The following is a 27,061-nucleotide window of genomic DNA, read 5'->3' as shown; positions in this document are numbered from 1 at the left end:
GAAATTTACTGACAAAATGAGTTAGGATTTTGAGAAGAAAGTGCAAAACCTTCAGAATCTTTTCAGTTGTATTCAAGGGCCAGGATATTGAAGGTTAAAAAATAAAAGCCTTAAGAAATTCCCTTCAGGGGTGCCTGGTTGGCTCAGTGGGTTAAAGTCTCCGCTTTCGGCTTAGGTCATGATCCCAGGGTCCTGGAATCGAACCCTGCTTCGGGTTCTCCACTCAGTGGGAAGCCTGCTTCCTCCTATTTCTCTCTGCCTGCCTCTCTGCCCACTTATGATCTCTGTCAAGTAAATAAATAAAATCTTAAAAAAGAAAAAAAAAGAAAGAAAGAAAGTCCCTTCAGACTGTTTTTTTTGGTGAGAAGAAAAGCCAAAAGATGGAGAGGGAGGTAGGCTGAAGAAGAGTGGTTTCACAAATGGTCAGGTATGTTGTAAGGTGTAGGGAAGAAAAATTTTTGGAGGAGAAAATAACATATTATCTAAGGGAGACATTATGATCAATAGAGGATAATCCTGGGGAGACAAGACGGCCCATGTTTGGGAGGAGAAATGGATAATGAGTCTAGAACAGAAGAGTGGCACTCCTTCGCAGTCAGGACTAAAGTAAGTGATTCAGGTATAAAAATTGAGATCGGGTTTAGGAGAGTTAAAGAGAGAAACCTCATGATGGATCCTCAGTTTATAGAACTGGAAGAAGACAAAGTACAGTGGGGACTTGAGAAGAGCAGAAATGGGACAGGTTGGGAGAAGTGCCTTGGATAATGTCCCTGCTTAAGTGTTCTGTCTAATCAACCTCCTGATGAAGAAAGGAATTTAGAGAACTGGTGAAGACCCATCCAAGTCTGGATAGCATAGACTTTCACTGGAACAAAGTGATTTCTTAGCCTTTATCCAGCAAAGCATGGTAGTACAGGAGCAAGTTCAAAAGAAAATTTTCAACTGCAAATAAGAATTACAAAAAATAACTAATAATAATAATGTCAAATAGCAACATTTTAAGGGACTTTATTCACAAATTTTAGTGACATTTTAATCACTGCAAACATGGAATACAATATCAAAATACTCATCACATGTGATCTGAGAAAAATACAGAAAGAAAATATTACTGGAGTAAAAGAAAAATTAATTCTTGTTTTCTTCTTTCTACGCTAGCCCAAGGCAAGAATAAAGGAAACATCAGTGTAATTCTTTCCATTAGACACATCTTCTATTCATTATTATTAGATGTTTTTTAAAACCAAATAATTAGTATCTTCTTAGTACATTAAAAATGAGTCATACAATTTGCATTTTATTTTTTCTATTCTCCAAAAACAAACACACATACAAAAGCCAGAAATAAAAAGCATGATGTGCAAACTTCCACGATGGCAAGGCATGAGACAAGCACACACTATGGTCCCTGCTGATTCCTTTTCCATTTTAGAAATATTTAGGGGGAACATTCATATGTTCAACTGTTTTCTTCCACAGATCAACCCTGCAAAGGATTATCAACTAGGTTTAAATTTTACTACAAATTGTGAGAGATGTTTCTCCAATCAAAGCACCATATTAAGTCTTATCTATTTATGTAATTTTCCAATTATAGTAAGATAAAAACTAATAGCAAAGCATATTATTCCACTTAAAATTCCATACAGTAGTTAGACCTATGTAGCTTGCACACACACTCATCTGTTTCTCTCAATAGATATTTGTAATTTCCAAAATCCTATCAGCTTTTTTACAAAATATGGTCCCTTTAGGGTGGTAACATAAACATTGCTTTCTTACATCTTACTAACATGGCAAAATCACCAAAAGAATGTCAGTGGTTACATGAGAGAGCTATAAAATGCTTAAAAGTGTAATATTTTCATGAAGACCCACTTGAATAGCCAGTATCTAAATATCAAAGTTATTTACAAAAAACAGCTGGTATTGACAAACAAGCACAAAGTGACTAAAGGAAAGCAAAGAACTTGTTATTAAAGCTCAAGATTTTTCTGTGTACTAACTGCATGTCTCAGTTCATTTCTTTCTCAAATTTGAGGTAAACTGGAAAATACCCAGAAAACAGCACCTCTCAACTGTAAACTATTCTCTTTACTCTGTGAGATCACCAGCAGGCATGAAGAATCGACTTTGTCACCTGTCTTTCCTCACTCTGAAAACTCTTAGGGGAAAGAGCGCGCACCTGCCAAGCTCACAGTGCATAATGTACACACAGGTGGGTCTTTAATAAAAATCCTTCAATGGCGAGATTAGAGGTTTGCTTGGAGAACCAGAGAACACATCATCTTATGTGATGACTCAATGACAACTAACATAATATACGTCAGCCTGTTTCCTTACCAAAATATCATTCCAAGGAAATATTCTTTGAGTCTCCTTGAGGTAAGTCTGTTAAGTTTTTAGACCCAACATTTTGAGGCAAGATCCGCCCCCAGGGAAAGGGGAGTGGTTGAACGAAAAACAAGTAGTATTCGGGTGGATCAGCGACGTCGGGAAGCAGGGAATTAAGAGATGGCGTGCAAACTCACCTGGAGTAGCAGAAGCTGCACACATGTCAAAGGTCAAAGGTCAACGTCTCAGGGGCTCGCCGTCGCAGGAAAAACGAAATGCCCACTCCTAGACTCTCATGGATTCGAGGTGAGATGAGGGACAAACCCTACCACGCACAGCTGGGGTTGGCAGGAAGCCAAAGCACAAGCTGCCTCGGGTTTCAGAGCCAGCATGCAGGAATCCCCCATGTACCTCTTCCCTACAGCCCCTCCCGCTCGCAAAGCCTGAGACACCTTCAGCCTCACTCCCCACCTTCTTCAGGCCCTCTCGCTCTTAACAGCATCGGTCTCTATGGCGACCTGAAACCGCAGTTCGCATTGGCCGGTTCAATATGAGGGCCGGGCCAATGGGGAGGGCCAGCCTTCTCCTTCCGACCAATGGGGTTGGCGGGGAGCAGGTCCGGAGACGGCGGCGTGCTGACGTTCCCGGGAGCCCGGGGCTGGCTGGGCAGGCGGGTTGGCGGCTGGGCGGGCGGCTGCGGCGGCGGCGGCCTCTGGGCAGTAGAGGGGGCTCCGGGGCTGAGTCCGTGTCGACGCCGGCCGCGGAGGCGGCACCATGGGCACCGGGTAGAGGGGCAAGTTGGCCACCGCCGCCGTCGGGGGTGGTGGGAGAGCCGCTTCGGGGGAGGGGGCGGGTGGGGGAGGGAGGGGCGGGCAGCCGCTCGGCCGCGGCACTTTTTTAATTTTTTCGGGTGCCGCAGCGGCGACCCCTCGGCGCAGATGTCCCTGATTCTCCGAGCGACGACGGGCGCAGCCTAACCTGGAAAGTAAGTGTGCGAGCTCGCGGGAGGGCACGAGGACTCCTGCCCCCGAGACCCCCGGCCCTCGCCCCCTCGTGCCCGAGCCCGGACCTGCCCGTGAGGGGCGCGCGGGGGGACGGGCGCCTCCCTCCCGTTACTCCGTCCCCACCGCCTCGCGGCCGCCTCGGCTTTCCTGCCCCGCCTCGTGTTCCTGCCCGCACTCGCCTGCCTGCTCCCCTCCCCCCGGCAGGCGCACAAGTTTCACCCTCCATTTGCTTTTCCCGGCTATTACTCTCCCGGGTCTCCACTGCACGCCGCGCAGGACCCTCCCCACGTTGGCATTTTCGGATCCAGAGCCCCCGGCCCCGAACTTCAGCGCCACGCAGAACCCTCCCGGACGTCTGCCCCGAGGCTCCCCCGCTCTTGTCTGCCTGGCACGCCGCCCCGCGCCCCCAACACCGTGGGGTTCCCGCCTTCCCCGGCCCTCGGGGCGGTCTGTGCGTCCCTCCAGCCCCAGATCCTGCATCCTGGCCCCCATCTTTCCTCCCACGCCCCGGCTCCCTGCGTGGTCTCGCGTTTGCCCTCGGAGTCCCGCGCTCCTGCAGGTCCTGCCCACCCCGCTCTGGCCAGCGCGCCCCTCGCTCTTCCCGGCGTATCCTCACGCTCCACCCCTCCGGGTTCCCGAGCCCGGAGCTTCCCCGGCTGCCCTCCTCCGCCGCCGCTTTCCCCTCACCCTGCCAGGAGTTGAAGCGGAGCTGCGGCACCCCCCCCCCCGCAACCCCCAAGGGGTTCTGGTGTCTCTGCCCACCGCTCGGGCTGCCTGGCCCTCTCCCTGTTACCCCGACCCGGGAAGCAAGGGGTTGAGCGGCGGGGCTGGGATTTGGCTGCGTGTTGGCTGAGTGCGACAAATAGCGAGCGCGGGCAGTAGAGGCGCCGCGGCGGCCGTGGCCACTCGGGGCGCAGCAGTAGGCAGGTGTGTGTGTCCAGGGGGGGAACGCGCGCCGCGAGCTCCTCGGCTGGCGACAGATTGTGCAGGAATGCGAGGAATGCACCAGGGGCATAGTCCACACGGCCCGTCGCGGCTGCACTAGCGCCTTCCCGGCCCAGCTCTCGCCACGCAGCCAGAGGTCACCGGAGCATCTTCGGAGCTGGTGAGCCTAGCTCCACTCCTCTTCTTCCCTTAACCTCTCTCCCTGCGGCAGAGAGGGCGCGGAGGGGAAGCGCGGCAGTTCTCGGGCTTTAGCTAGCCGTTAGCCTGGGTTTTGCTGCATTGGTCTCAGGGACCGTGAATTTGAGGCGGTTGGTGGTGGAGCCAAGGTTATTGATCGTTGCACAAGGTTCTTGGCAAGTTTGGTTTGCAGGGTTTGAATAGTGCCTGGTTTTTACGAGGGTTTTCTGAAAACCTTCAGGAAAGGTGCCCAAGGTTCTTAGAGTAATGAGCTTGCAGCCAACGCATTTTAGCTCTATCAAAAATGTCTGTTAATGCTCACGGATAGGGATGTACTGCAAGAGAGAACTTGAATGCATCACTTTGCTGTCATAAGAATTGTAATTTTTTTCTCGTCATGCTGGGTTGTGTTTAGACCTCTTATAATACATAATGAATAGAAACAGAGAAGCAGTGTTTGGTCAGCGATGGGACAGATAGAACTGTCTGGTACAGTTAAATTCGGGGCGTGTCAGTTACCACTGGAAGTAACACAGGGACAACGCAATCATGTATATTTCGAGATGCGATTTATTAGCTGAGGTCGCAGTTCTTTTTGTTACTAAGTTTGAAAAAAATAAATACAGTCTTCCAACTTTTAAAGAATAGTAATTATACAATCAGTAATGATTCATATACATTTTTGGTCAAATTTTATTTTCTTTAATGCAGAAAAACAAATTTTTGACAGGGTGCTTTTCTAGAATTGGGCTTAGATTATTTTATTTTAAAAGGGGAAGTAGAAGACTGCTTTTCTCTTTGAATACAATATATTGATATGGAAGTATCTTCTTTTCTGGTGTCTGTGAAGCACTTATGGAAATGGTAACATAAAAATGAGAACAACTGATGTCCAAAATAAGGTTTCTGGATGTTGTAAAGCATACTGTGTGTGTCTTTGTTTGACACTTTGTTTTGGAGGTTGAGTTTACTATATGCCTCTCCACACTTGGTTATTTTTGTATCAGATTCAGGAAAATAATAGGTTGATGGTCTCAGCTGTCTTCCAGTACCTACTTTGTATGGATCAAATGCATTGAAAAGTACAAGATGAGAATCTTTTGGTTAAGGACTCAGCAGAAAGGAAAAATGGAAGAAAACAAACAAAAAAAACTTTGCACTGGGAAAGGTTGTGTCTTCTGCCTGCCACATTGTTTTTCAGGTATATACTTAATCTGTAGATATTCTAATTTACAGATTTAACTCTAAATTAGAGTTAGTAACATAGTATAGGATACCGGGAGGTGTTTATAGATGCCAACAGGAAACTTGTTATGTAACAATATCACATTACAGCAGAGTTTAGCACCTGCTTATTTGATTTGATGTGAAGATTAGAAAGTAAAAGCACATTCAGTTTCCCTGCTACATTAGAAATTGAAATAACTGGTTCAGGTGCATAGATAATGTATATAAATGTGCAGATAATTTTACCTGCTTCAAGTAAAGGTAGGCTTTCATTTAGAAATATATTCTAGTTATAGATATTTGAGGAGAAGTTTCAAAACTAGTAACATTCACAACCAATAACATAAGCTGTGTTTTGGCCAAAGTATACTCCCTCACCAACCCCCACTATTATGTAAGGAGAAGGTGCAGCATTTCATGTATTGTATGTTATACTGAAGATCCTAAATTGTGGATCTAGGTGTCCAGTTATCTTAATTTTTTTTTTAAGATTTTATTTATTTATTTGACAGGCAGAGATTACAAGTAGGCAGAGAGGCAGGCAGAGAGAGAGAGGAAGAAGCAGGCTCCCCACTGAGCAGAGAGCCCGACGTGGGGCTCGATCTCAGGACCCTGGGATCATGACCTGAGCCGAAGGCAGAGGCTTTAACCCACTGAGCCACCCAGGTGCCCCCAGTTATCTTAATTTTTACCTATGCTGTTTTTGAAGGAAGATAGTGGAGCGGGGTAGTAGGGATGGAAAGCAAAAGAGAAGGTAAGCAGGAAGTAGGAGCAGTTGGTATTCATGGAGGGGGTGGAGGGATGTTAATACTGCATTTATAAGCTGAATAAGCCAAATCTACTTCATCTACTTCTGTAATTCTTATATATTGAGACTTTAAAAAAAAAAAACTGCTCTCAAACTCAGTTTAATAAAAATTTTAGCAATTGTATGACCTTGAGTATTTGAATTAAGTCTATATTAATTCAGAACTGCAGTTTTTTTTTCTTTTCTAAGCAAACTGGGAAAATAAATTTAAAACTTTTACATTCACTTAATTAAAAAATCCAGTTATTGCCAATTTTAAAATTGAATTATTTCCTTGTTGTTGGCCAAGAACTGATTTAAATAGAGAATTTTTGTATCCTAGATGATGCGAATAACTTGAGAAGTCCAGTCTCACTGGACTGCTTTGAAATATTAAGATATTTTGAGAGTGCTCTCTAATATTCTCCTGTTTCAACCAAGAGGTAAATCCCTAATTTGCTTATTTGTAAAATGGAATCATAGTAATGAAGTAATATTTTCATTATTAACTGGAAGATAAAGTAGAGGTTATTATAGGGTTATTCTAGGGCGTAAACATTCATGGAATTATATGACACTTTGGGAAGTTGCCTTCACGCCTTCAGTGTACTGGGAGATAATGACTTCTTCAATGTGTTAAATGGTTTTGTAGTGCCTTTCCTGCACTGAAGGGGGAAGAAGAATCTGATGCAGAACACCAGTGGACTGATTGTGTTTGGAAAATTAGGTAACTGTTTCATGCCCAAACTGTAACTACAAATAGCTTCAGAGTGTGAGAGTGAGGAAGTAAAACTTAAAGCATAACTGGATGTAAGGCTTCATAAACTGCCAGTACTCAGGAGGTCAGTTTGATGGCCAGCTGTAAGAAATAACAGGTTTCTTTTAGGATAAGGAGAAAAGGCCCGTTGGTCACAAAGAGCAATCATTCATGTGCTTGCTGGTTTCATTTGAGAAGTTGTATGACTTTCAAATATTGTTTAGATTACCACTTTAGTAATTCAGTGGAATTATCTTCATCTTTTGGGGGCTATGTTATCATAATTAGATTGAGGATTTTATATGATGTTGCTTTTCAGTTTGCTGCAGACATTCCATTTGTCATTGATCTAAGTTGTTTTCTTTCTTTTTTTTTTTAAGAGTTTTTATTTATTTGACAGACAGAGATCATAAGTAGGCAGAGAGACAGGCAGAGAGAGGGAGGGGGAAGCAGGCTCCCCGCTGAGCAGAGAGCCCGATGTGGGGCTCGGTCCCAGGACCCTGGGACCATGACTCGAGCTGAAGGCAGAGGCTTTAACCCACTGAGCCACCCAGGTGCCCCTAAGTTGTTTTCTTTTTATAACTTAGATTTACTTTTATTTGGTACACTAATGTTAGCTACAGTCCTGATCATTTTATTATTCATAGTCTTGATGATATTATAGTTTATTTGACTAATACATAATGATTCACTGCAGATGATAAAATGTCATTAGAGATTGATTGTAAATTTTTTTTAAAGATTTTATTTATTTATTTGACAGACAGAGATCACAAGTAGGCAGAGAGGCAGGCAGAGAGAGAGGAGGAAGCAGGCTCCCTGCTGAGCAGAGAGTCCAACGTGGGGCTCCATCCCATGACCCTGAGATCATGGCCTGAGCTGAAAGCAGAGGCTTTAACCCACTGAGCCACCCAGGCGCCCCGATTGTAAATTTTTACTACTATAAAATATATAAATCAAAATATGGAAGTGTCTGCATTATTTTAAGTCACGTCATTATGAAACATTTTTTTGAACTGAATAATGCCTGCCGATTGGGTAGATGCCAATCCTCGTAGGTAGATAATATATCATATAGCCCTCATAAAGAACTCGCAAATGAAGGGTTGGGGAGGGAGGGGGCAAGCGAATCAATAACCCTCTTCCTTCAAACAGCCAAGGCATATTTGGCTTCTGTGATTATTGTCTGTGTTAAATATAAACTTGGTGAGTTGTAAATAAATTTAAATTTTGTAAATTTAGTGAGTTGTAAAGGGAGTTTATTCTATTCTTCCCTAATCTGGATCCCCTCCCTAACCTCCCTTCCCTCCAGCACACACACACCATCACCACAATGTATATGTCTGCTTGGAGAGGCAGAGAAAGCCCCTTTTCAGGAACCACTTGATATAGAAGTTGGTGCTTTGTGTTCCAAGTTCAATTTAGAGTGGATGTGAGTTTTTGTCATAAAAATGGCATTATATATGAAACTTGAGTAAAATGTGTAGTTGAAGAGGGATTATCAGAGTTATTGTAAAGGCTTTGGGGGCCTGGTCTGGAACTTGGAATACTGTTTTTCATAGACACCCACAACTGACTTACAAATTGACTTAAAACACTGGGTAAGTAGTGTTTGAAATTCTGGTCCATTGTAAGCTCTTTCTTAAATTGCAGACATGAGGGGGAGATGAAAAGCACCCTATTCCAGAAATTAGGAGATCTAAATCTATGGTGACAAACCATTTAAAACATTTGGATTTATAGCTTTCTCCTTTTGAAAATGCCAGGGTTTGGATTGCATTGATCTAAGATACATTTCAGCTCAAGGTTTCCAAAGCCCCCAGTGTTGTTGTTTGTTTGTTTGTTTTGTGTTTTGTTTTTTGTTTTTTTAAGAAAAGGTTTCCTAAGCATTCATTTATGTAATGAGTCCCGTTTCTCCTCCTCATACAAATCATAGCAACAAGATAGTTGGGGTTCTCTTTTGAGACTTTTGAATCTCACGTTCATCTTAAATTGTTGTTTTTCCTTTTTTTAACAATGTCATTTTGGGAAGTGAGGGGAGGGATCAAAATATACAGTGTTTTCAGAGTCTTGATTGTCTACCTCCACCCCTCATCCAGGATTAACTATGGCAGTTTAGGCCAGAAAAAGTCCTTGGGCTTTCACCTTGACACTGAGAGAATTCCATAAAAAATGTCATTAAGGCAGTGAGTGAGGTGTGTGGTTAGTAGCCAGACTGTCATAGTTCAGTTCTGTTTATTTGCTAGGTATGTGACTTGGTACACTATATAATCCCTCTGGATCCCATTTTTTTTTTTTTTTTAAGATTTTATTTATTTATTTGGCAGGCAGAGAGGCAGGCAGAGAGAGAGAGGAGGAAGCAGGCTCCCTACTGAGCAGAGAGCCCGATGCAGGGCTCGATCCCAGGACCCTGGGATCATGACCTGAGCTGAAGGCAGAGACTTTAACCCACTGAGCCACCCAGGTGCCCTGTGGATCCCATTTTTAAAACGAGATCTCATTTACTCATTTGTAAAACAATGATTAAAAATATCATTTTTATCAGGATTAAATGAGTTAATATATGTGAAGCATTTCAAGCTCTGGGGCAGCTTTTAATACATTAAAGTCATTATTCTTCCATTGTGGTACTTAATAATACTTTTGTTTTTTTTAATTATTTGACAGAGATCACAAGTAGGCAGAGAGGCAGGCAGAGAGAGAGGAAGGAGACCAGGCTCCCTGCTGAGCAGAGAGCCCTTGTGGGGCTCAATCCCAGGACCCCGGGATCATGACCTGAGCTGAAAGCAGAGGCCTTAACCCACTGAGCCACCCAGGCACCCCAATAATACTTTTTTTAAAAGCTGTATTTATTTATTAGAAAGTGGCAAGTGGGATGGGGGTGAAGGAGGGGGAGAGAGCGAACTCGAGCAGACTTCCACTAAGCACAGAGCCTAAGGTGGGACTCCATCCCAGGACCCTAAGATCATGACCTAAGCCTAAAGGAAGAGTCAACACTCAACCAACTGAGCCATCTAGGTGCCCCCTTAATGATACCTTCTACTGTATATCAGGCAAATTAATGGCTTGCTTTCTTTGATCTTAGTCAATAAGATTATGAATCTAAACATAGTATTTCAGGGAAGAAATAAACTCCTAAAGAGAAATGATGATCTTGACAGTTTGTAAGAGATTGTCCATAAGGAAGAAAATCCAGCAAAATAAATTAAAAAAGGACCTTTTTAAAATAGGGAAGTTAATACTTTTTTTTGTAGGTAGGCAATACGTAGAGGCATGTAAAATACTGCTAAACCAACACACGTAAGAGATTTGGTTCAACATTCCTTAGTAAACTTATGTTTAAAAGGTAAAGACTGGGGCACCTGGGTGGCTCAGTCATTAAGTGTCTGCCTTTGACTCAGGTCATGGTCCCGGGTTCCAGGAATCCAGCCCTGCATCAAGCTCCCTGCTCAGCGGGAAGCCTGCTTCTCCCTCTCCCACTCCCCCTGCTTTTATTCCCTCTCTTGTGGTCTCTGTGTGTCAAATAAATAAATAAAGTCTTTAAAAGTAAAAAAGTAAAACATAAAGACTGATAATCATGTATTGCTGGGGTCAGAGTGGAAACCTTGCAAAATGTAAAACATACATTTAAATAAATAACTATTGCATTTGTAATTCTGAGTAGGAGTCATTTTATACAATGTCCTTGCTAGTCAGTACCTGAAGAAAGTGCTAGTGTTAATCATTTATGGACTCATGCACCTAAAGCTTGTAAACTAACTTTTAAAGCTGCCTTTTCTGTCCAGAATAGATCACACTTGAAATTGGCAGGAAACAGCCAAACCAGGAAGGACTAGAAGAGACCTTTGGAAGATATTTGATGTAATAAGCCAACAGACAGTGGTTTAACAGATACAAAGAGTATCTAATTCTAGACCTGGCTGTACTACTAAGTTGTGTGTATCTCATGAGTGAGTCATTTAACTCTTGGGCTCTAGTGTTCTCGTGTATAAAATGAGGGAGTTGCACTAGATGCTCTCTAGAACTCTAGTACTTATATTTATTTTGCTGTTCTTAGAACATTATGCATTCTCATTCCATTTCATTTTTCCCTCAGCAAAAATGAAGACTGTCTTCTCAAGAATTTCTTATAATTTACTCTTTGGGATAAGAGGAAAAACTTGAAGTTGTATACCTGAAATGCTCAGCTCATAAAAATGTATTTGACCCTGTACTGGCTGAATTAGTAGCCAGCTTCTTGGATTCATTTGTTAAGTCGGTCTCCTGAGCACTTTTGAATCATAGCCCCTAATTGAGACTAAATTTTCTGGAAGTTGGATAGAAACAGAAAGGGATTTAGATAGTGTAACGAGGGGACTAGTCTGTTAAATTGAGAAAAACCCACTTACCATTTGCTTTGATTTGTTCTCAAAGAAATTAACTGGGCAAAGTTGTTCCTCTGAAAGCATCTTGCTTTTCCATAAATACTTTATGTGCCTAGGAACTCCCTAATTCATATCTTATTAAAGAATATAGGTATCTTTCTTCTAGTTCTAATCTCTAAATATGGACAACATATCAGTGTTCAGAAACTAGCGGATTTCAACAGAAGGATGCTGTATTTGAATTTGTGCTCTTGGGTTTGTATAGTTTTGGGTTTTTTGTTTTGTTTTGTTTTTAAACAAAAACTCGATTGAGGAGAGCTGCTTCTAGATCCTGCCCCTTACAAAGGGGGGAAAAATCCTTATAGCACTTATATAAGTATACATCCATAAATAGTAGTTTAAAAATATTGAGATTGTTTTCCTTTGCTAATGCATTAAGTACATTACTTTCAAAAGGAGAATCAGTTATACTACTAATGCATGCAATAGTAAATGAACTTTCAATGTCATGATCAAAGTAAACACTTGAATAGGATTTCCAGTTTCCATACTTTCACAAGAATTAGAAACACTCATGTAAAATAGAAACTAGTAATAACCACTTTGAAGTGAAGTACGCCATATTTTCCTGATACCTGTACCTTGGATTGAATGGGGGAAAAAGGACTGATTTAGTTGGAAGTAACTTCTAATTCCTGAGTACCAACAGGGATCCAAACAAGGGGACTGAACATGATTAGTGCTTCATATATTTACTGGAACCCTACTGTGGGTGAAGTATTATGTTCTGTTTTGAATACCTCTTATTTAAAAAGATACAGGATTTATTTTAGCTCCCTTCAAGCAATATTTATCAGTTCCCTTGCTCTTTATCAGACTGTGCTAGGCCTCATGGCCAAGTAATGATTTCCCCCAAGAGTTTTGTAGTCTGTGTTGGATTCAGTATTGAAAGTCTCCATCTTTAAGGAATCTGTGATTAATTTTACAATGTAGTTGGGAAAGATAAGACATATGAACTGGAAAAAAATGTCCTAGAAAACCTTGGTATATAAACAAACATGCAAAATTTTTCTTTAAGTGTTAAGAACGAGCCATAAAATGACTTTATATTAACTAGGCTTTAGCTAAATCTACTTTTTAAGTATGTGTTACTTGATACATTGCCAGAATCTGGATAGACAGCTGCTGCATTAACCACTGTCAATGGCTTTCATTGGGAAAAAACCTTTTCATTGGAAAAAGTGCTCCCTTACCGAAATTAGAGATTTCAGAAAAGATTTTAATCATGAACTTGATTATTTTGGTTATAGTTCTTGGAATACTTTACCATATAGTCTATATGAAATAATTGATCATGGTGAAAATGAAATATTTGTGGAAAAACCACAATTTATTTTTCAAGACTTGCCATTTTAAGGAAGTTCTTATTTTCATACAGCAGTACTTTGCTTTATTGTGTTTTGTGCTTTTCTTTATTCTTTATGCAATTTGTGTGCCTTTTTAAGTCCAAACTTATTATCTGTTATTGAAAATATTCTCTTCCGTTGTTATGAATAAACACAAGAATGCTTTGAAAATCTCTTGTGACATCTGCTAGAATACTCTCATTGAATCTTACCTTGCATCTCAGACTGATGGACTGATGGGAATTTTCCACTTATTGTCAATTTGTCAATGACTGAATAAGCAGAAAAGTCAGCTTTTTTAAGGCACTGAAAAAGGAATCAGAAAACCCAGTTGGACTTGCACAAGAACTGTTATTATTTTGGGATCTGTGACAACTCAGCTGTTAAATGTCTAATTCAGACTGTCGGCAGATGAAAAATATGTGTTGGTCTGAAATCTTTGTACAGTGTATTGGCAGGTGTCCGTCTTCAAAAATATTGTTGTGGGTCATTTGATTGGAGCTCTGAACACAATTTTCCATAGAAGCAACATAAATCCAGAAATTCACTATCCTAAGATGTAACTGGAATATATTGGTTCTAGGATTCCCATCCTTCTCTGAGGTACTCAATAGTAGGGACTTTGTCTTTTTATATGACTTACTCTTGACCTCTAGTCTTTCTAGATACTTTGTATGAATAAGTTTGTTTTTTTAAAAAACATTTTTAAAAATACTTACTTGACAGAGAGAGAGATCACAAGTAGACAGAGAGGGTGGGGGGGAAGCAGGCTCCCTCCTGAGCAGAGAGCCCAATGGAGGGCTTGATCCTCGGACCCTGAGAGCATGACCTGAGCTGAAGGCAGAGGCTTGACCCACTGAGCCACCCAGGCACCCCAACATTTTTTATTTGAGTATAGTTGACACACAATATTGCCTTAGTTTCAGGTGTACCACATAGTGATACAACTTCTCTATATGTTGTATGATGCTCACCCCAAATGTAATTATCTGTCCCAATCCTGTGCTTTTATTCCTTATGCTATGTCTTTTATTCCCATGACTTATTCATTCCATAACTGGGAGCTTGTATCTCCCACTCCCTTTACTCGTTTTGCCCATCACCTCTCCCATCTGGCAACCATCATTGTGTTCTCTGTATTTATAGGTCTGATTCTGACCTTTGTGTCTTTTTTGTGTTTGTTTTTGTTTTTTTAGAATCCATATATAAGTGTGGTCATGGTCTTGTCTTTCTCTGACTTATTTCACTTAGCACAATACCCTCTAGATACATCTATGTTTTCTCAGATGGAAAGCTCCCATCCTTTTTTATAACTGTAATATTCTACTATATATATATATGCTACATATGTTCTAACTATTCATCTATTGATAGGTGCTTGGGTTGCTTCCATATCTTGGCTATTGTAAATAATGCTGCAATAAGCATAGAGATGCATGTATCTTTGTGAATTAGTGTTTTCATTTCCTTTGTGTAAATACCCAGTGGTGGAATTTCCGGATCATGTGGTATTTTTATTTTTAATTTTTTGAGGAACCTCCATACTATTTTCCACAGTTAGCTGTACCAGTTTACATTACCACCAACAATGCATCCTCACCAACACTTGTCATTTCTTGTCATTTTAATGTTAGCCATTCCATTCTAACTGGTATAAGGTGTAACTCATTGTGGTTTTCATTTTCATTTACCTGATGACCAGTAACATTGAACATTTTTTCACATATGTGTTGGCTCTCTGGATGTCTTCTTTGGAAAAGATCTATTCAGATCCTCTGCCCATTTTTTAATAATCAGATTAGGTTTTTTGGTGTTGAGTTGTGTACGTTATTTATATATTTTAGATATTAACCCCTTAGGAGATACATCTTTTGCAAATGTCTTCTCCCATGAATGAATGAGTTGTAAATTATGATTTTGGAATACCTTCTACTACTTTTGGATGAACTTCTGTCTGCAACCTTCTTTCCTTCTATAAACTACTTTTAGAAACTGGTTTTAGACCCTCAAAACTGTTTATCATGCATATTTCAGAGGGAAAACTGCATCTGCCTTTTTAAAGAGATTACCTTTGTAATACAGCTTTCTAGATTAATAATTCATTATTTCAAATTCTTTACTAAAAATCATCAATTATGGGGCACCTGGGTGGCTCAATGAGTTAAAGCCTCTGCCTTTGGTTCAGATCATGATCTCAGGGTTCTGGGATCGAGCCCCCCGGATCGGGCTCTCTGCTCGGTAGGGAGCCTGCTTCCCTCTTTCTTTGCCTGCCTTTCTGTCTACATGTGTTGCTCTCTCTGTCAAATAAATAAGTAAAATCTTTTAAAAAAATCATCAATTAGAAGATTTAAAACAGATTGATTCATGTCCATATTAATTTTAATTGCCTGGATTATAACTGTGGTGCCATGAATTTACATAGTGCTCTTTCTCAGATATCCATATGCAGCCATCAAGTACCAAGACCAGCTTGGTCAGGCTTTGGCACTTTCTGTGTTCTTATCTTTTGTGAATTAGTAATAGCTTTTATATACTCACCTGACGAATTGAGGTCAAAAGTAGGTGTAATTTTAAATATGTGAAGTCTTTCAAAGGAAGCAAGTTGCTAAAATGGTATAATTCATACTATAAAAATACATAAACATTAGAAATATTATTAACTTCCATCATTACAAGCATCCCCCATCTTGCCTTTTTACAGCTGCGCCCTCACTTCTCTTTCAATATCTAGCAACTAATATCAATATCTAGCAACCAAGTGTCCTCCATTTCTTTGATTTTCTCATTTTAAGAATGTTATATAAATAGAATCATATAGTATGTATCTTTGAAGGTTTTTTTGCTTATTTTTTGTTTTTACTCAGCATAATTCTTTAGAGATTCATTCAGGTTGTTACATGTATAAGTATCTCTTCTTTTTTATTGCTTTGTAATACATAATATGAATTACCAGTTTGTTTAATCATTCACCTGTGGAGGACATCTCAGTCATTTTTAATTTATAATAATTTTCAATTTATAAATATAACTGCTATAAATGTCTGTGTACAGCTGTGTTATCAAGCTTTAGATTTCTTTGAGGGAAATGCCCAGGAATGCAGTTGGTGGATTGAATTATATATGTATTTTTGAAGATTTTATTTTTAAGTAATCTCTACACCCAACGTGGGGCTCAAACTCACATGCTTCTCCAACTGAGCGAGTGAGGCACCCCTGAATTATAAATTTTTTGAAGCTTTCTTTTGGTTATTATACATTGAATCACATGAGACCTCAGTAATTTAAAAGTTAGGTAAATTATAAACAGCTGTCTATAAAGTCTATAAACATCTTGTCTGTAAATATATATATATATATATATATATAAATTTTCTTATTTTTCTTACTGATTTTATAAATACTATCTACTACAAGTTTACCTCATTTTAAGCAAAGCTCCATCATTCGTTTTAAGTGGAAATCATGCAGTTGCTTTGTAGCAATTTCAGTATTTTTTTCTATTTTGTTTTGGACAGCCGGTATATTCAATTTCTGGTAACAATACTGTATTTTTAAATGCAATTTTTAACATTAGGTTTTGTTCTGTATTTCATCTGTGTTGGATGTAAGTAATCATAGGTAATGTTCTTTCAAAAAAGTTGTTTATTGTGTACCACGCTAACAGGCAAAGTGGGTATGTACAGTAAAGACAACAGTATCCTTGTAGGTGACTGGAATTGATGCAGTTGTCAGGTGGAAGACAACAAGCATACCTGATATTTTTAAAGGCAAGGATTCTTTCTTCCTGAAAAGAAGACATTTTTTTAAAGCACAGTTTTCTCACTTTCTCCCTTTCTCTCCCTACCACCTGCTTTTTGCATGACTATATACAATTTCTGCCAGAAAAAAATGTTGAAATTGTGTCTGGCCTAAATAAAGTCTTTACTATTGATAATTTGATTTTTTTAATTAATGTCCTTTCTACCTAGAATGTCAAATATGTTTCTCTTCATAGTTTAAAATACCACTAGATCATTTAGTTTTATATCATGTTCTGTATTATATTTTTAGTCTAATATTTTTTATCAATGCTTTTAGCATTCATAGTCTTCCAGAATCATAGCTGAGAAGACAATTGATGGCCATAAGCAATCCTGAAATACAGTTTATACAGTAACATTCTTTTTTAACACTGTGCTTTTAAAGATTTGATCCTTTCTTTATATTTGAATGATATATCCTCAGTGCCCTTGAATTTCCCAGCAGTATGATCTTCCCAACAACTTGTATATTTCTTGAAGGCTTTTCTCTAGGTAACTAGTATTCCTTCTCTGCCGAGTGAGCCCATGGTTTTTTTTTTTTTTTCTTCAAGGTCTAACTCGGTGACCCTTTCATAGTGAAGCCTCCTTTGGCCCATCATTTCTTAACACTTTGTGCGTAAATGTGCTATGAACATGTGTCACATTGTTTTCAAATTTCTGTGTCTCTTTTTTCCTAGCTGTGTTGTAAACCCTGGTCAGGTTAGAGCTGTGTCGCCGCCATCATTACAGCTCTGACATAGCAATGTGCCTGCCATATAATATGTACCAGATGCCTGCTTTGGTGAACGAACAATTAAATTCTTTGTTTATAACCTTAGTTGTCCCTGCCTCCCCTAACCTTCTGTAACTCCTGGTTGTTTACCCTGCAGGATGGCTTCAAACTCCTTAGCCTGCCTACTATTTAAGTCCTTTTACAATGAAAGCCTAATTAGTGTACTTTCTGAACCTTCCACATCTGCAAAACGAGTTTCTACACACTGTCCCTTGCCTTCCTGCACTCCACATTTAAATCTTTCACAATCCTCCAAAACCTAGTTCAAATATATCCTTTTGTGAGTGACCTTCTAGGACCACCCTGGCTGGCTGTCCGCTCTCCTCCAAATGTTTTTACTTGTACTCTGGCTTTTAAACATAATCTCACCATGATGGTTTTTCTCTTGTCTCTTTCTCCCAAGTAGATTATAGTCTACTGAGGGAAGGGTCCTTGTCTTGCACATTCGGTATAACCAGTGACACATTTCAAGAAGTCATTCAGGAAGTAGAGGTTGTGTCTGCTGGTGATGCTGGCAAGTGGAATTAGCCTCTAACTTAGGCATACCCAAATGTCCATGAAAAGGCAGTCTCTCATTTGTCCTTCCATTAATAATTATTTGCATAGCACCTAGCATTTAGCGGTCTTTAATATGTCACTTAGATATTTTGGTGACCTCAGTAGCCAAATAACCTAGATCCAAGTGAAGTTTTGATTTTTTAAAAATTCTTGTTTTTTATTTAAATTCAGTTAATTAACATATAATGCATTAGTTTCAGGGGTAGATGTCAGTAATTTGTCATGTCAGTCTTACATAATATCCAGTATTTATTACAGCACGAGCCTTCCTTAATATCTGTCACCCAGTTACCCCATTCCTTTCTCCTCCAGCAACCCCCTCAGTTTGGTCTTTAAAAGACTCCATCTGTGGGGCGCCTGGATGGCTCAGTGGGTTAAGCTGATCCCTTCAGCTCAGGTCATGATCTCAGGGTCCTGGGATCGAGTCCCGCATCGGGCTCTCTGCTCGGCAGGGAGCCTGCTTCCCTCTCTCTCTCTCTGCCTGCCTCTCCATCTACTTGTGATTTCTCTCTGTCAAATAAATAAATAAAAAATCTTAAAAAAAAAAAAAAAAAAGACTCCATCTGTGAAATAGTCTGTATTAAGTGAGAGTTTGCTTCTCTAAGTTACTGTCTTTTATTTTTATATATTAGCACCACATATGAAAAGAATAAAACCTGTGGCTGAGAAAACAAACTTTTACCTCTTTAAGTTTTTGTTTAACAATGAAAAGACTATATACTTCTGAAGCTAGAGTTGTGGTGTCCATTATGGTAGCTACTGACCACATGGGCTATTTAAATTTTTTAATTAAAAATTTAGTTTCTTGGGGCGCTGGGTGGCTCAGTGGGTTAAGCCGCTGCCTTCGGCTTGGGTCATGATATCAGGGTCCTGGGATTGAGTCCTGCATGGGGCTCTCTGCTCAGCAGGGAGCCTGCTTCCTCCTCTCTCTCTCTCTCTCTCTGCCTGCCTCTATGCCTACTTGTGATCTTTCTCTGTCAAATAAATAAATCTTAAAAAAAAAAATTTAGTTTCTTATTCTCACTGGCCACTGGATTTTTAACTGCTGGATGACTATATGTGGCAAGTAGCTGTTACAATGGGCAGATACAGAGTGTTTCTGTCATTACAGAGAATTCTGTTGGAACTGGTGTAGAGAGTAGCTGGGACCAGCTATAAATAAAGAAGAAAATTATAGATGCTTTTAGAGTAACAAAGCAAAATAGCATAGCTTTACAGTCTTTAAAACATTTATATTAATATTCATTTAATCTTTATAATAATTGTAAAATAGGTAATCCTCTACCTTCATTTCACATGCAAGGAATTTGTGAACATCACAGTGGGAAATAAAAAGAGTAACTCTGAAAGGGCATTAAAATATACTGTAAGCTTGTGGTTCAGTTCTTCATACTAAAAACAGTTGTTATTTAATAGTAAATAAATATTTGATTAATGAATTATGGAATGTGTTTGATGTACATGAATGTGTGTTATTTTTGCTTTCACTTAAAATTTCACTAAGTTAAAAAAAACTCAATTCATTTCCTTTTGAAATTTTCAAGAGAGCTCAGTGAATCATAGTCAATGACCATTTTTTTTTTGAGGCCCTGTGGTAGGCATGAGGAGGGATGTGGAAATGATGCAGAAAAGGCCTAATTCTTTGTTAATGTCCTACACTAAGGATATTTGCTCTACAAGTGATACTCTAGTAGCAGTTGAACCTCAGAGATCCCAGAAATGTCACTACTGATTACAGAAAAGCTTGATTGTCTTCACATATGTAGCAACTTCAAGCCCACCAGAGCCCAGAGCCTTTTACTCTCCTCTATTCCATTTACATGCTGAGACCTACAGGGACAGCAAAAGTATAGAAGGCAAAGAACTTGTCCTCAGGAAGCTTGTATTAAAACTTTTACATAGGGACGCCTGGGTGGCTCTGTTGGTTAAGCGGCTGCCTTCGGCTCAGGTCGTGATCCCAGCGTCCTGGGATCGAGTCCCACATCGGGCTCCTTGCTTGGCAGGGAGCCTGCTTCTCCCTCTGCCTCTGCCTGCCACTCTGTCTGCCTATGCTCGCTCTCGCTTCTCTCTCTATGACAAATAAATAAATAAAATCTTTAAAAAAAAAAAAAACTTTTACATAATTCTGGGGACAAAAGAAGGAAAGTACTTGTGCTTCCATTTGTAGTTTTGCTTTGAAAATTTTAAAATTAGGGGCGCCTGGGTGACTCAGTCTGTTAAGCATCTGCCTTCGGCTCAGGTCATGGTCTCAGGGTCCTGTGATCAAGCCCTGCATCTTGCTCTCTGTTATGCTGGGGCCTGCTTCCCTCTCTCCCTCAGCCACTCCCTCCGTTGGTGTACTCTCTCTCACCCCTTTCTCTTTAGAATAAATTAAAACAACTTTTTTTTTTTAAAAGAAAATTTTAAAATTAAAAATTGCCTGGAACACATAGATATATGGGTATATGGAATTTGTTAACCCACATGCACAATAGTAATTCATTTAGTATATAGACTGTCCCCTTGCTTCATAGTCATAGGGAAGTTAAAGCAGAGTCCTCCCCCTTCTCTTGTGTTTTCCATTAATGCTGACTTAAGACCCAGACATTTCTTTTTTTATAAATTTTTTAGTTAAATTTTTTTACTTAAATTCAATTAATATATAGTGTATTATTAATTTCAGAGGTAAATGTCTGTGATTCATCAGTCTTATATAATATTCCATGCTCATTGTATCATGTGCCCTTCTTAATGTCCATCACCCAGTTACCACTTTCCCCCAACCCCCAAGACCCAGACATATCTGATTTTAAACATCCATAATTTAACTTCAAAACAAAAATGCTGATGTACAATTTTAATTGTTTTAAATTGATATATCTCAACATTTCTTGTTTTAAATATTTAACACCTAATAGATCTATGCAACATAGGCTATGGTTTTATTTCTCACTGCTTTTAAGAAACTAGGTGATTCACTCTCTTCATGTGAACATGTAGGCCGTAACTTGTACAGGCCACTTCCCAGCTCTGACTCAGTTTGATTGTAAAGACAGGAGAACTGATAGAGTCTGTTTGAAGATAGTTTTTCATTCACCTTTTTTGGATTCATTTTAACTTTGTTTTGTACTAAGCCTCTTAAAGCTTTCTGGAGCAGAGAACAGAGCTGAGGAAGAATGCATTTTTATTCTGTATCTTTTAGAAACCATTTGATTTGATAAGCCATATTTAAGTTTTGGCTGTCTTGTAGAATGAGTCTGAATAGTTTAAGGCTGTTTAAATTTTCAATAATCAAAAGTGTTTTAATGCTTTTGTTAGGTTTAATGTGGAAACTTAAATGGAATTACTTTTCAATGACTAGTATTATTTTTCTTTGAAATAATGCTTAGTTTGATAAATGGTAGTTAATAGAAGAAGGAAATTATCCTGATCTTGTAACTATGAATAAGATTGGAGAAATATTAAAATAGGCATTCATTGATATTTAGGTTGGATGCTACTGTTTATGTCAAATCAACTAGATGAAGAGACAAATCTTACTTCCAGTGTGTCTCCTCTCATATGTGTGATGAGCTTCTGTTACTGCAGTGATGTGCACAATTTGAAATAAAGCACAGTTCTTCGTGTCAGCACTTGAAGGCTTTTTTTTTCACAACAAGCAAAATGTTAGACATTTCAGCATGAATAGCTCTCATGATCCAGAAAATACGAGCAGACAGTTTAATTGTTCTTGACTGTAAAAATTAAATCTGATACTAAATTTAATCCAGGAATCTATTCATGTAGGATTTTCCCTTATTTTAAACAAAAATTAAACTTGCATGTCTAAGCAACTATATTGATAAAACATTCAGAAGAAAATTCATGCCAAGTGATTTATAACCCATCTTTACTCACCAATTATTATTAATCCTATTCTTTGACTTCCTCACTCCATCCATAGCCATGCTCACACCACTTTAGAACTTTTCTTCTACTAAACCCTCTCTTGGGCCCTGATTATTTCTTCTTGACCTCTAAGGTCTTGAAAGATTCTGCTGTCCTGGGTGGCTCTAGTAGTGTTTGTTGAAAGGGGCTTGGACTGTCAACCTGGGATTTAGGGTAGGACCAGAGTCTTGAAGCTGTGTTTATAACAAGCATGGTATTTTTAACTTAGACTATTCATGAAATAGGGTGACTTAGCTATCATGACAGGAGTTCCCCGATGCGGTGGGCTTTCACTGGTGTCCTAAGAATGACAGGCTTTTCGCCCTGCCCTCAGCAGTTTGAGGCTTTGTTCCATAGTAGAGATAGGAAAGGAGAATCAAGGCAAGATTTTGTGCCTTTCCTACAGCAGCTGCTGTTCCGGTGCACCAGGCTTGCACCTATTGAGAGGTTCTCTAAGGACAACCTGAGTGTGGATTCACCTCTTGACTGCAGCCCTGCAGGATTCTGTGTTCTCTTGCTTGCCCACATTCATACTTTTCTGATTTGCTAAAAATTCTAACTCATTTCTTACTGGCATTCAGCAGCATCTGCACAAGTCAGTCAGTCTGTTCTTGGAGGTGCCTCTCATCCTTTAATTCCAGGTTAATTGATTATACTGAGGTTTCAGCTTTTTGATGGGTTGGAGGAAAATTGTGAATTAGGAGATTGGTTGGTGCCATCAGGGTGAGGTCTCTGATTTTCCTTCCTATCTCCTTGAAGAAATGTTACAAGTACTATTTATAGCTGCTTTGAAGAATATAATCTTTCTACTTGAAATGCCAAGAATCCATGGCCCCACTCTTTAAATCCTTTTATTGGAGCTTTTTTAATTTTTTGGTAGCTTATCATCCATGTCCCCACTAAGTTGTGTACTAAATGTCATGAAACTGACTTTATTATTTTTTGTTTTATTCTTTTTTTAATCTTTAGCGCCCCCAGAGTACCTGACACAGAGTAGGCGCTCTGTAGATATTGTAGTAACATTTTAACTTAAGTGAGGACATTTTTTCTTACTGTATTTAATGATGGCAGCATATTCTGTGTCCTGCCCACATCCCATGGCACTCACCATTGTCTTCTGACCCAGTAGCTTCCTCCTGCAAGCCCTTGGCACTTTTATCCTGAAGACTTTCTCTGCCTCTAGCCAGCATTAGCTCAGGTGAAAAGTGCTAGGAGTGTATCACCTGTAGTTATCACCCTAGCAGCCCTCAACCATTAACAAACAGGAGCTGGACCAGTAGCCTCTTCACCCCATCAGAGTATCTCTATAGCCTGCCCTCTGTAGACTTCAGAAGTCCCCAGCAAGCATGGGATCTACCTGATCACAGTAGTGACCTGCTCACTAATGCACGCTGTATTTATGTCCTTCCCTGGCCTATCCCACTTGTCCAGCTCCCACGTCAGTTGTTTGTACTCAAATCCTTGGGGTCTCATTCGAATCTATGGAGACTTTAAATTTACATAAATATTTAGACACTTGAAGTAGTTCTATATATTAGAAACAGTCTGCAAAATTAAGGAGACTTGAGTATAGGCAAACATACGTACGTACGTACATGCATACATTTACTTATTTATGGGGAGCAGTTATAGCTTTCAGATGAGATCGAGCATACTCGGGGTGGTATGGCCGTAGACCAGTTAGAGCTTTCAACAGATTTTTGGTTTTTTTAAGATTTTATTTATTTATTTGTCAGAGAGAGAGGCAGGCAGAGTGGCAGGCAGAGGCAGAGAGAGAAGCCGGCTCCCTGCTGAGGAAGGAGCCTGATGTGGTACTCAATCCCAGAACCCTGGGATCATGACCTGAGCTGTAGACAGTGGCTTAACCGACTGAGCCACCCAGATATCCCTTAACAGATTTTTAAATGGTTCTTTATTTCTCCTTTCCCCAAAGAGTTAGGATAATTGCAATAAATGAAAAGAAATATCCTTTTTTCTCTAAAGAATTTAGAGTAACTCCCTTTTAAAAAAGACTGGTATACTGATTCTATTTAGATGTGATGAGGAAATCATTGGGGGCATTGTAGGTATACATGTGATCAGATCTCAGTAACTGAATTTTAAAGATATGATTTCAGATTACATTGATGTTACTGGTTATGTCCATGTGGCACAGCAGAAATGTGTCACATTTTACAGTTTCTTTCCTATGCTTTTGAATTGGGGCTCATCCTCGGAAGTTTTAATTGAAGTAAAATAGTGTTAGTCTTGGAATAGAGAACTTCTGTTTTAAATATAGGAAAATTCACTATACTGTTTTTCTGATCATAAATGTGATGCATACTTTTGTAGAAAAATCTTTAAATGCAGAGAAGCATGAAAGAAGAAAGTAAAATCAACCTATATTTACTTGTACCCAGAGGTGGCCACTGTTGCCATTTTGTTGTAAATAATCAAGTTCATTTTTAAATTTTTGGTAATGTTAATGGTAATGTTAAAGTTAAGCCACAGATACTGTGATCTATGCTCACTGGAGAATAGCACTGCTGTCAAGGTCAGTGCTTACAGAATCAAAGACTTTCAGACCAGGGAAGGAGGTCAGAAATCACCACATGCAATCCCTTCCTTTTCCAGGCAAATGACCAGAGTTCTGGGGAGGTGGTTATTCAAGTTCATTTGTGTGCCTGAATCAGGAAGTATAGGTAGTTACTCCTTATAGGAAGTACCTATATCGGGAAGTATAGGTACTTATTCCTTAAGTAGTTGTGTCTGTGTGTATCTGCAGCCTGGTCATCCTTTGGAGGAATAGTCTTTGTAGGCTGGGCCTCACAGGCTTATGACTGAGTCCTTCCCGAGATGGATGCCAGATTATTCTCTGCATGCCATATCCCTCTTTTACTTCTTCAGGTGGTCAGTTTGCTGCTTCAGGGGTCACTTTGCCTTAGGTCACTGGGGAGGAGTGATTCATGAGACTAGACTCTAGGTTGAGTTTCAGGAAGCAGTGGCAGGTGTGCGACATCTTTGGAATCTTTGTTACTGATATCTTTGTCATCCAGTCTCCCAGACAGTCCTAAATCATAAAGCTAAAAAACGATAGAGACCTAAGCCTTGGCCAGAAGCTAAGCCAGATACCATGTTAGTAACCCAAAATTATTAAATTGGTCGTAAAACATATGTTGAATTTACTGAGAGTTAATATCTCTTCCTTTCACTTTATGGATTAATTTCATGGGTTTAATTTTGATTTTATGTTTTAGTTTGTAGGAGTTCCTTTTTTAGCTTTGTACAGTGATTACTATATTAAGCTGTTAAATTTTAGGAAATACTGAAGGAAAAAAAAATACATGCAAGTGGTATGGAATCCACATGTAGCCCCAGATTTGATATTCAGATGTTTTCAAAAAGTAGAATCAAGCTATTATGCATATTCAAAATAAGCTTTTTTTCTAAGAAGTAAATACAAGTTACACAGTTTCCAGGATAACTCAGATGTTCAGTGTAAGTTGAATCCCTAGGGATCTAGGGATCAAGTAATTGATCCCTAACACATTCTTACTGTGTTACCAAAACATTCAAGGGCCCCTCTCTCTGTTTCTGGGCTTATCTTGATGAAGTAGCCTCGCCAAGACCATCTTTCTGCTTCATGTTAAATAGCTGGCTGCAGTACTTACAGCTTTGATCTAGTGATACATTGTGATGATACTATTTACTATTTGTTCATAAGATACTATTGAACTAAATCCTAGATCCTAGAAGTTACATAAAAGAAGTCGGTGAGATGGCAGTGAATGACTGCCATACAGGGCTCGATCCCAGACCTTTGGGATCACGACCATGGCTGAAGGCAGATGCTTAACACACTGTGCCACCCAGGCACCCCTTTAGCTAGCCAAGTTAAAAACAATCTCTTAAGTGGCACAGTCAAACCCTCCCATAATAGTATTAATGGGATACAAAAAATTCAGTCCTGTGAAATGTGGAGTTGGATCAGTACAAGGTTAATGAGGTCACCAAAGTAAGTCTGCCTCTGAAACTAGCCAAGCACAAATCCTGGGAGTTTGAGTGCCAGTTCGATTTTAAGATTTTATTTTATTTATTTGACAGATGGAGATCACAAATAGGCAGAGAGGCAGGCAGAGAGAGAGAGGAGGAAGCAGGCTCCCCGCTGAGCAGAGAGCCTGATGCTGGCTCCATCCCAGGACCCTGAGATCATGACCTGAGCCAAAGGCAGAGGCTTTAACCCACTGAGCCACCCAGGTGCCCTATACATTTTTCATATGTGAATTTATATTGTCCTAATTTGTATAGTTGTGAGGCACTTATCATAAGATCTTGCTGTGACTTGTTCATTACAGAAAGTCTTTCCTTCCTAAGTTCCAGACTTGTTCTTATCCTGCATTTGTTAGTGACCAGGAAGAAATTCAGGATAGGAACCCTTTGGTATCTGCTAATCATTATAGCCAAGTAAAGCAATAAACCAGCATCAATAATTACAGAAATCATAACTGCTTGGTTAGGTATTTGTTATTTTGGAACACTGGCAATGGCCAAATATTTAGGTCTAGAGTATGAACCTGATCTATTGGTTTGGCCAGAATTGTCTTAAACCTTTAGATGTCTACATGCATCTAAATAGCACTGTGCCTCATACTGAAGACACAAGGGAGCTCAGTGCACTCCATGAGCTTTTAATCTAGTCTTCCTCTATTATGTATACTAAGGAGAGGAAGAGAATTTATTGGCAGCAATAGATAGTGGGCCCAGTTGTTTCAAGGCCACAGGAAACTCTCAGAACTGCAGGTCCAGTGTGAATACATAGCAGCATCTTGGGCAAGGCACCATGTTTCCTACTAGCTAATTTAGATGAGAATTCAGGACTTTAATCTCGCCCTCCCAACTCTGCCCCCGAAATTTAAAAACAGGAAGTGATCTAGGCCAACTCACCTGGAGGTCCTTTTTACAAACAAGGAATTGGAAGAAAATCATGACAGAGTGAATGAACTACTTGAGTGCAGCAGAAATATCTTATACCATTGAAATATTAA

At 39.7% G+C, this 27,061-nt stretch overlaps 2 protein-coding genes across 10 annotated transcripts in view; one reads left to right on the top strand and one right to left on the bottom strand.

The window, feature by feature from the left end:
* Positions 1-993: 993 nt before the first annotated feature.
* Positions 994-4,353, bottom strand: LOC131827945 (spidroin-1). Its single transcript, XM_059168878.1, has 2 exons — positions 2,532-4,353; positions 994-1,486 (listed from the first exon to the last, which is right to left on the bottom strand). The coding sequence occupies exon 1, from the start codon at positions 4,351-4,353 to the stop codon at positions 3,232-3,234; it is 1,122 nt and encodes a 373-aa protein (XP_059024861.1). The 3' UTR covers positions 994-1,486; positions 2,532-3,231.
* The window catches only part of PKP4 (plakophilin 4), a 247,763-nt gene continuing 223,883 nt past the window's right edge, over positions 3,182-27,061 (top strand). For 8 of the 9 annotated variants that reach the window (XM_059167273.1, XM_059167272.1, XM_059167275.1 and 5 more), the window contains exon 1: positions 3,182-3,319. The gene's annotated coding sequence lies outside the window, so the exon portion shown is untranslated. Of the gene's footprint in view, positions 3,320-4,295; positions 4,444-27,061 lie in introns of those variants that run through there. The other variant, XM_059167269.1, reaches the window with a different exon arrangement.

The sequence above is a fragment of the Mustela lutreola genome, chromosome 3, assembly GCF_030435805.1.
Source record: "Mustela lutreola isolate mMusLut2 chromosome 3, mMusLut2.pri, whole genome shotgun sequence".
NCBI classification, from domain to species: Eukaryota; Metazoa; Chordata; class Mammalia; order Carnivora; family Mustelidae; genus Mustela; species Mustela lutreola.
Note: the sequence above shows the minus strand (reverse complement) of the source record. Positions and strands in the feature narration are given on the sequence as shown.